Here is a 10341-nt window from a genome sequence, read left to right on the forward strand (position 1 = left end):
AGCCCCGCGTCGGGCTCTGTGCTGACTGCCAGCTCGGAGCCTGGAGCCTGTTTCAGTCTGTGACTCCATCTCTCTCTGATCCTCCCCTGCTCACGCTGTCTCTCTCTCCTAGAAATAAATAAAACATTTAAAAAAAAATAGTATCTCCTTTAAAAAAAAAAAAGAAAAAAAAGAAAAGAAAGGTCATTTTTAACTGAGTTAAAAGCATCAGGATCATATCTAGACCCTTTGGTAACCTACAAGAATCTTCCTGCCAACCTCTGGGAAGAGGCTGAGAGACCTGGGCTCTTAGAGTACCTGTGCTTAGTTGAGGACATGGCTAATCCTCCACTTCTATACAACTTCAGTGGAATCCTCCCCGGTGTATGGGGTTGGGGAGTAGCATAGGAAGGGAAGAGGGTGCTTTCCAATTTTAGCCCACAGAAATATATTCTTCATGATAATCTCCTTTCGCTACTATTAATTTTTATACCCATAAATAAAGCCATTGCTTCTTTGTCCTTCTCATTATGAGCTTCCCAAGTGACCTTGATGTGTATATTTTCTCTTCAGTAAAATGTGACACATACCAACAGCAAGAGATTATTGGAGAGGGTACATGGAGGAAAAAAAACTACACAGATCAGTAGATCAGCCCCTCCAATAATATCAATCCTCTTTTAACATTTGTTAAATGAAAACTAAAGTGTATGAATCATAAAAAGCACAGAGCAAGCTTCCCTTTTTGCTTCCCAAGGAAAGTCCTGTCAAAATGGTACATAGTAAGAAATGGTGATTCTATGATTCCATAATTCTTTTTGATGAGGAAGATGCGTTTTTTTCATGAAAGTCATTAGCCTCTCTCCTAAACATGAAAACTCTTCGCAATAATTAACATCGTTTCAGAAAACAGTTGCTTTGCCTGGGAGCTTGTGAAGGGCACACATTGAAAATAGTATATCTCCCTATGACAACACTACTTAACATTTATTTTATGAATCGTCAAAGTCTTCAAGTGTCCTGTGATTCATTTTATTATGGAGTCTCCTTGAAATTTGTTTTTTAGTTAAATTCTTTCTTTAAAGGATTTGCTGAAATCGGTAAGTGAACAAACTGTCATTTGTATCTTTATTTTTATTAAAGATTGCACAAACTGGACCAAGACCAAAATACTGAATCCACTGTACATCATTCATCGTAAAACAACATAAATCACATTTGTACTCTACCAAATAAGACATTTTCTTTAAAATTATATATTGCGTATATTGCGTGCTTTTAGATTCATGCTTTAGATATTTTACATTTGTCATTACTCTTTTATAAATAATTGCAACCTGACCAATTTGTACACCTGCTACTACTATATAGTCAATGCGGGGAGGTATAGTCTCTGACACGCGAACAGATGAAATGGAGACATTTGTATGGATGGACGGATATCACGTCTACTGAACTGTGACTACTGTTTTCCCTAGTTAGTGAAATACTAATGTAAACACACACACACACACACACACACACACACACACGTCGTTTCAAAAGGCACAATTTCCTCCACATTAAAGAAGCATTTAAAAATACATGGCAGTTAAAAATCGACGCCCTCAAGGGCGCTCAAGTTCACACTAATGCGATCCTAATCCTTGAGAGCAGACCTCCTGAGAGACTATCAGCGAAGTCCAAAGGTCTGGAGCGCACGGGGACCCGACGCGCTCCGGCGACGCGGAAGGCCGAATTTATTTGAACCGCTTCTCAACCTTTGCTCTGAGTTTCACTGTGGGACCTGCGACCTCTCATTGTCCCACTCTGGGGCCCAACCAAAATAAAAACGGCTTTGTCAATCGGATCGTTCTCCAGGGGCTCCTCTCTTCTCCCAAAACAGAACCACCCGCCCCTCCCCGACTTCTTATCTCCGTCCATGCCCCCCACACCCACCCTTTCCCGAGAAGACTTGTTAAGAGTCGCGCTCGCCACCTCCAGCCTCGGGGTCGCTCTGGTCGTCCGTGAAGCAGACGTCCACGTCGCTGTCGTTGTCGCTCTTGGGCTCCCCAGGCTCCGCGGGGTACTCAGGCCCCGCGCCCGGGCCGGCGCCCGCCTTGGCCAGCAGGTGCTGGCCGGGGTGGCGGGACTTGACGTGGCGCTCCAGGTCCCGGCGGCGCACCAGCACCTTGCCGCAGAACTCGCAGCGGTAGGGCGTGTTGCCCTCGGCGTGCAGCCGGATGTGCTTGTTCAGATTGCTGGGGTCGCCGAAGGGCCGCAGGCACACTTTGCACTTCAGCGGCTTGTAGCCGGTGTGCGTCCGCATGTGAATCTTGAGCCCGTACTTGCGCGAGTACAGCTTGCCGCAGTAGAGACACAGGTGGCCGGTCTTGGACTTGCCGGCGCCGCCGCCTACGCTGCCGCCACCCCCAGCGCCTCCCGCCGCCACGACGGCCGGCGGCAGCGTCCCCGCGTCCAGGCGGCCTCGGCTCTTCCCGGCTGCCATCTCGGACAGCTGCTGCGTGTGCATGGCGATCTCTCGGTCGATGCTAGCCAGGGAGCCAAGCTCCGCAGGGCTTAGAGCGGCAGCTGCGGCCGCCGCCGCCGCAGGCCCGCTGAAGTAGGAGATGGACTCCGGATACTTGAGCAGCCCGCCGAAGTGCAGTTTGAGCGGGTAATACGCGGCGGCGGCCGGGGAGCCGTAGAGTAGCTCCCCGTTGTAAACGGTAAAGGCCGGCATGACGGCAGGCAGGTGGCTGCACTCGCCACCCTGGTAGGCTTTGAGCCCGCCCGCGTCGAGGGCCGGCAGCGCGCAGCGCTCGACGGGCAGCCCGGCCGCTGAGGGCAACTGGGCGAAACGCGCTCCCGGCAGCGCAGGCGCCGCTGGCTGGGCGCGTTCCACGTGCTTGAAGGCTGACGCCTCTTCCGGGGGACCGGGGAGCAGAGGGAAGCCGCGCAGGCCCCCCGAGCAGGTTAGGCCGGGCGGCGGCGGCGGCGGAGGGGGGTCCCCGGCGAGCAGGCACTTGGAGTGGTGATGGTGGTGGTGCGCGTGGTGGTGATGGTGGTGGCCGGCGCCGCCCGCCGCGGGGTTCTCCCCGCTTCCCGGGCGCCCGCCCGCCCGGCCCGCGCCCAGGAACCTGCCTAAGGCCAAGCCGGAGCCGGGTTTGCCGCCGCCCTCCTCCCGGTAGGGGTCGCCATGCACGGCCGCGGCCGCCCTGGCCAAGCCGGTTGGCTTGAAAGCCGAGCGCACTCCGGGGTAGAAGGCCAGGCCGCCGCCCCCCGCTGGGGAGCCGCCTACGATGCCGAGGAAGTGGCCGTGTCCCCGAGCGGCCCCGCTCATGTCTAGGGCGCGGTCCGGCTGCTCCTTGCCCTTCTTGGACTGCCCCCACTTTGCCAGGGGTGGCGACGTGGCCGAGGGCGCAGAGGCGGCTTCGCGCTTGATACTCTCCCGCGCTCCGCAGGCCTGGAGAGGCGGCGGGCCCTGCGGGTGGGGCCGCAGACTGCCAGCCCGGGCGGCCGCGGCAAAGTCGGGCGCTGGGGGTTTCGGAGAGAAGGGAAGGCCATCCGCGGCCTGGGCAGCGCCTTGGCGAGCCGCGTGCTCGTGGTGCAGGTAGGCTCGGCCCCCGCCGCTGCTGAGCACGCAGTGGAAACGTAGGTGGGCTTTAAGGCTGTTGGGGTATCTAAACGTCCTCCAGCAGTACCAGCAAATGTAGCGCTCCTCCCCTGGGCGAGAAAGAGTGGGAAAGCGACCCCGTGAGAGGCGAACAAGAGAAAGAGAAAGAAAGCGCACTCAAGGCAAAGCCCAGATTTTGACCAGAGGTATGAGGAACAAGAGTTTTCTTGGGTCCCAGAGAGTGAGTTAGTTCGGTAGCCCGACTGTAGCAAGGACTCCGAGAAGCCCCAAATGGCCAACTTTGACACCATCTCATCCTCTGAGATTACTCAGAGGCCAAAGGGGCGACCTGGGCCTTTCCAACGAAGACTTCCTCCGGGCCATCCGAGCAAATCTTCCTCGGGAGGGCAGCGCTCGGGCAGGCTGGCCGGGGAAGAAACGAGAACAGAGAGCAGCTGTTGCTTTAAATCAAGTGTTGAGGCTGTGCTGTGCCCGGGCCCATCTGTTGGCGTTTGCAGAATAGGTGGCGTATGTCAAGGAGTTTGGATAAACTGAACAAAGACCAATCTAATGGTCGTGAGCGCCTCATTACCAGGCGAGACAATATCTTGTATGTATGGGCCATATGTAATCATTCCTTTTCATAGAACAATGCCTTTCATGACCATTACGCACTCTTCCCGCTCCCTCCCAGCCTTAAACATTTTGCCTGAGGTTTTCCTGGAGCGTGACCAACTGAAGGACCACATAGGGACTATAATCTGCTATTCTTCAAAATTATTTGTATCTTTATTTCCTCTTTAACCCCACTTAATTTGATGAGAAAAAAAGAAAAAGCCCTATGTCCTTATAGTCTAGAAATTGAAGGATGACGCTGCATTATTTTCTCAGTTGTTCCACCTGGTAATTAATTAACTCCTAGAAAGCCGCACCAGTCCAGGCTTAATAATAAAATCCTTGGAAAAGATAGTTTATTTTTTATGAAGTGATTATATGTAGATATGATAAAGATACTCAGCTTTTAATAAGTGTACAATTCTCTACCAGGAACTATATGCATGTTTCTGGTGCCAAGCGTCTTCTTGTGTTTAATATTATTGACATTGGGTTGTGGTTGTTTTTGTTTTTGTTTTTAATTTTGCCAAGGTCTGGGAACACCATCAAGGGACACAGGTATGAAACAGATTTTGATCACATGGTGGAAGATAATTTTCACTTTAAAGAGCTCTTGTTACATCTGGACAGAGAACAGAAATCTTGCCGTTGGGTTTCTTTTTTAGTGTTATGGTTGCTTGAGAATACTAAAGAAGGTCTCTGAGAAAGAAGTTGGGTCAGCTACAAGGAAGTACCCAAAGTTTGTCTGTCTCATTAAATTCAATGGAAAGGTTAAATTCCCTCCCCTCTTGCACACAAGCAGCTCAAACTTCTAAAACATTACTACAAAAACAACCGGAAAAATATCCTCGCTCTTCCTCCCTTCATGTATTTTACTTTTGGCTTTGCATAAAGCAAGAAGTCCCCCTAGATAACTAAACTGAAAGTTCAAGTAAGGATCAGTTCATTCCAGCTGAAGCCAAGGTAGAGCAGAAAGCAAAAAGAATGGGGAAGGGGAGAGGATTTGCCTCTGAGAACCTACCCTAATTGTTTCGGGAAGACTTAAGTAAAATCACTTCAATATTTCTGTTACAGCCCTGTAAAATAAATCTAGAAAAAAAGAGACTTGCTGGGTATGCTGATTTATCATCTTAAATAACCTCCCTACTCCTCCCTCTTTTTACCCCTTTTTAAAAAAGGAATTTTCAGAGGCTGTTCTAGAATGTCCTAGAATGACTCTAGTCAATCGCAAAGCCAAGTAAGCTTTCTTCCTAAAACAAAGGGTCCATATTTTCCTTAATATTACTATGGAATTGAAACCCACTGGAGTTACTCCATGTTTGAAGAATACCAGCCTTCCCTACTCATTTTTTCCTCTTTTCAAGATTAAGCAAATATGTTCTCTGTTCCAATATGTTCCTTTTTCAATTCTAACCAACTGACATGTTCTCTGTGGACTCTGATATCCAACTTATGTCAAAAGTATCAAACACACTTCATAAGTGACTTTGCCTCCTCTGCTTGGTGTAACCCTGAGGTTGCCAAAATTTCAAGTATATCAAAGGTGGGGAAGTCAGGGTACAAAAGAGCCCATAGATTCCCGAAAGGAAAATGGAGTCTATTCTGACATCTGTTTATAAGCTCAATTGGCTGAAATGAAAACACAAGGGCCACCACTCAAACAGGTTGCTTTTGTATTATTTGAGAGTGACTAAGGAGGGGTGTTCTGTGTAGAAATGTCTAGCCCCTAAAGGTCAGCAGCTGTTGGAATTGTCCTGTAGTGACGGATTTAAGTTCTCCACTACACATCTTTTATCGTGCTTCTCTTTTACTGGAAGAAGTTGACCAGAGAATTTAATATAATGTGATATAAGGAACAAGCTACTTTAGGATAATGTTTTATGAATACTGTACACACAAGTCTACCCACAAGACAGTGATACTTGGAAGTGAGGTGATTCATCATTGTGAATAAACTTCATTCTGTCTTATCCATGAATTCTTTCTTAATTCTCACATTTGTATTAATTTCTTTAACCCTATTTCTAAAGGGATGAGATTTAAGCAGGCAGTTTGGGAAGAAAGCATGTTAATAAATTTCACTGCATTAATTATATTGACTTTAAAAGAACTTGTCTTTAGGAGAAATTACAAATCTTAACAATTGGCAAGGAAAAAAGAAAGTCATGGAAGAAGCTTTGTGAATTAAAAGGGAGGTCTCAAGATCTTAACTCTTATAGGTTTGTTGGCGGTTTTTTCACAGTGTTCTTCAGTGGTCTAGGGAAGGTTTGAAAATGTTCTTCTCTTAGTTACTGCCCCTTATTTGCATAAATCCACTCTTGGCTTTGGAAGGGATCAAATAAATCTGAGAAGAAACTGGGATACATCCCAGATTCAATTTAAGTAGGGAAGGGGAAATGAATAAATACCATTTAAATGAAAGGGCTTCAGTACATGCCAACTGACCAGCTGTAAGTACCGTAATGCTTCTAAAATGCAGTGGAAATACATTACTCTCCTTCAAACCAGTGAAGAGAAAACCTTCCACCATCTAAAAACATTCCAGGTTTGAGTTATGCTTTTTGGAGCTCATTATATGTGAAGGCTTCTTTATGGATTCTTACTTGAGTCAATAATTGTCTCTGGGTATGCAATATGAAAGGATGACCCCCATGTTCAAAGAGTATTTTTTCCCCATGCCATCTCGAACCAGATTATTGCCGCTATTATCATTTACTGTTGACTGTAAGGTAGTAGTGATGACGTCGCTTCTCTGCTTGCACTGACAGGGAGCATGAATTCAGTTTTACACAGCTCGAGAGAAAGGCCCTGGAGTCGCGTCCAAAGAACGGGGAAGGGCTGGACTCTCACCCACCCGCGCTGGCCCGGAGGCCCTCTCTCGGACGCGGTACCTTTCTCGTCGTGCGTAGGAGTTGCAATTGTGGGGATGTCGAACCACTGAGCCAAGGAGTTGGAATACCACACGGTCAGCTCCTCCCCTGGCTGGACGTCTCGAAGCGCTCGGTAGAAGATCTGGGACACAAGGAACGGAACAGCTTGCTGTCATTTCCTGAGTAGTCGGTCTAAAAGCAACTAAAGGAAAGGTTCAAATCCTCACTCTGACGCTGGGTGACCCTGGAAAAGCTATCGGACCTCTCTGAACCTCGCTTCCCTCATTCTTCAAACGGGGAAAATAATAGTGTATGTCTTAGAGAGTTGTTGACACGTTTAAATGAGACCTCCAGTTAAAGCGCTTTGTTCTTAATATTGGTGACCACCTCAGCAACAGTTAGGTAGGTAGAATTGGCAGTGGGGGGGAAGCCCAGAGTACCTGTCCTCCTGGTAAGTCTGCAATAGCTTCGAGAGTCTGTTCCTGGGGGTTCCTGGCTGCCCGGATTAACCCTATCCATTCCAGAGGGGAGCCCCCCGACTCGTCCACCAGCTCCCCTCTCACCATGCGCACCTGCAACACAAGCAGTGGTCGTTCTTCCCCGCGCCACGGCCAGGCCCACAATCCAGAGGGAAAGTTTATCCGACACCCCACCCGACTCAGGAAAATGGTTGTGTTCGCTTCGGCCAGGCGGCTGTGGGCGCCTGGGAGGAAGGTAATTCCTAGGACCCTCGCTTGAGGGAGGGAAGAAGACAGGAGGCTGGCTACTGTTACAGTCCCCCTCCCGTCCCACCTTGAAAACACCAAGAGCGAGAACACCCTCCCTGGGCGGCTCTGGGGTGTCTCGTACCAAGACGTCCCGCACCCCACCCCAGTTCCTACTCTGGCGGCTCTGAGAGCGGCTGGAATGCCAGAGGAGAGACGTCAGCCCCTGAACCCAGAGTTACCCCACCTCCCTCTCGTGCCTCCCCGGGCTCACTGCACAGCGTCCAGATGCCGAGGTGCCTACGCGCCGGCAGCGAAAATGTGTGAACGAACAAAGCGGCCGCAGGATGGCCGGCTATTTAAAAGCAATTAAAGCGCGTTTATAGAAGAAGACTTTAGACCGCGGGGAAGAGGGCGATTAAGTGGGGAGCCGCGTGCGGGTCCGGCTGGCCCGGCGCGGGAGCAGTTTCCAACAGGAAAACTCCAGGCAGCGACCAGGCAAAGCTAACGCCCTCCCCCCACTCCCATCCCCACCGGACTCCAGCCTTCTTTCCCCCGTAGCTGTAGGAGGACCTTGCCGGCTGGGACGCCTCAGGGAGGACCGGAGCCTTTAAAACCTAGCTCTGCTCGGGGGTCTATAGGCAATTCGGGGAGTCAGAGCTGGCGGGTCGGCCCCGACGCCTCCCAGTTGTGACACTGGACCTCCAAAGCCTGGCTGCAGGCGCGGGGACCCGGTGCCCACGCGGATGGGCACTCCTCGCCCTCAGTCGGGGCCCCTGGAGGAGCCACTACCTGGCTCACTCTCTCTCCATCTACCCTAAACTCCCAGCAGGCATCCGCGGGGAAAAATACTCTGATGGCGGGTGGAGATGGGGGCCGGGGGGGGGGGGGAGTGTCTTAAGAACTGAGAGTTTCCCAAAGATTGTTTTTTTCGGAGCACCTGAGATTAAATTATTTTAAGGCTAATTTAAGCCTTAAATTAGCGCTTGAAGGGAAGAAGGTGAGAAAAGTCTTCAACGCCCTGCGCGCTGTGTAACAGAGAAAAGGAGCATTTGCAGAGATACTGCCACCACCCCCCCACCCCGACAACGCCTCCGCGAACTCGGGTTCTGAGTGGTCCCGGCACGTAAAGAGCCCCATGCACCCCACCCGGACGCCGTCCCCTCTCAGCCACTTCCTTTCCCCTCAGCTCGCCCCACGTCCCGCTCTCAGTTAATACGACTTCGGAGGAGTTGCTGGAGTCCCCCGGCCACCTGGCAGCATGGGCAGGTAACGACTCAACCACCCCTTTCCTCCGCTCGCCCTATCTACCCCTGCCAGGGCCAGGGCAAAGGGAGACGAACGGCTGGGGGCGGAGGTCGGAATGGCTAATACCTTTTTCTTGGGCCCGGGTTCCCTGCGGTCTGACAGGTACTTGCCCAGCTTGAAGGTTCCGGGCACCGGCCCCAGGCGCAGGCCGGCCGGGATGCAGCAGTCGGCGCTCACGCTGGTGGCCGGAGCGCGGGCTGCCCCGTGCATCGCTGCCGCCGCCGCCAGGCAGGCGCGTGGGCGCGCTGGGTGCAGCACAGGGCTCGGGTGACGGAGCCCGAGCGGCGCTGGAGCCAGAGAGCCGCACCCCGACGTGCGTCCTCCGCCCGCGCAGTGACGCGGGCGGGCATGCACTGCGCCTTTTCAATCGGGGCGGGCGCCTTTTTGGCACCGCGAGCGCAAGGGCGCGGAGTTTGGTGAGAGAGTTGCTCTGCGCAGCAGCTGCAGAGTCCCACCCGAGAGGGTCACATGGAGTGGTTCCCTCAGCCCTCTGCATAATCGAGGCCTCTGAATGGCTGGCGCACAATGGTCCAGGCGACCTTCCCATTCCTAAAAATCCAATTTGTCAAGGGCGAAGAAAAGGCGCTGGTGAATCAAAGGTCCGGCGGGACCATTAATCCTCAGCATGGGGTATTGTCCTCGAGACAGTTACGATATTTTAAGTGACAAATCCACTGTATAATTTCTCCATAAATTTTACTTCCTTTTATTGTTCGCCGACAAACCAGTTTTGGGAAATAAGTGACTACTTTAAGTCTACTTGGCTGATTCCTTTGAGCCTTGGTCTACTTCAAAGATTTTTAATTCTCTCCCTTTGGCTTTATTGTAAAGGAGATTAAACAAAGAGATGGGGACTGTTTGGAGGACTTGTTAACTTCTATTGATTTCTGGCGTGTGCCATACAGAAATTAGGCAGGTACTTGATGGGAAAACACCAGAAAATACCTACACTTTTTAAATAACGACCATATTACCATTTCAGGGGATTGGGTCCAGGCCAGTCGTCTATTTAGAACCGCTTTTTCGTTCCCCCTGTCCAGTTTCGCATCGAAATATGAAGGGTCCCGACGAGTTTTGGTCGACGTAGTGAGTTGTACACCACGGCTCTCGGGTGCGCCCCGGACCCGCACTTTCTCTGGGAAGGGGAAGGGGCGTCGGGGCCGCGGCTTTGCAGGCAATCCTGTGTCTTGTCCTCACCAGAGGGCTGAAGAGGGGTGCCGAAGACTGGGTCTCCCTCACATGCCAACCACCGACTCAAGCCCTGATTGGC

The 10341-nt window shown here is 51.2% G+C and overlaps 1 protein-coding gene across 1 annotated transcript; it reads right to left on the reverse strand.

The window, feature by feature from the left end:
- Positions 1–1936: 1936 nt before the first annotated feature.
- On the reverse strand, positions 1937–9281 carry PRDM13 (PR/SET domain 13). Its single transcript, XM_039252150.1, has 4 exons — positions 9138–9281; positions 7500–7631; positions 7081–7201; positions 1937–3684 (listed from the first exon to the last, which is right to left on the reverse strand). Exons 1-4 carry the CDS (start codon positions 9279–9281, stop codon positions 1937–1939), a joined length of 2145 nt encoding a protein of 714 aa, XP_039108081.1.
- Between the last annotated feature and the right edge of the window lie 1060 nt (positions 9282–10341).

The sequence above is a fragment of the Hyaena hyaena genome, unplaced genomic scaffold, assembly GCF_003009895.1.
Source record: "Hyaena hyaena isolate Hyena2069 unplaced genomic scaffold, ASM300989v1 scaffold_408, whole genome shotgun sequence".
Lineage (NCBI taxonomy): Eukaryota > Metazoa > Chordata > Mammalia > Carnivora > Hyaenidae > Hyaena > Hyaena hyaena.

Coding starts and splice junctions, on each gene's coding strand:
- PRDM13 (XM_039252150.1), bottom strand. CDS start 9,281: ATGCACGGGGCAGCCCGCGCTCCGGCCACCAGCGTGAGCGCCGACTGC. Junction 7,202..7,499: donor CAGACTTACCAGGAGGACAG/GTACTCTGGGCT, acceptor CTTGTGTCCCAG/ATCTTCTACCGAGCGCTTCG. Junction 3,685..7,080: donor TCCTACGCACGACGAGAAAG/GTACCGCGTCCG, acceptor TTTCTCGCCCAG/GGGAGGAGCGCTACATTTGC.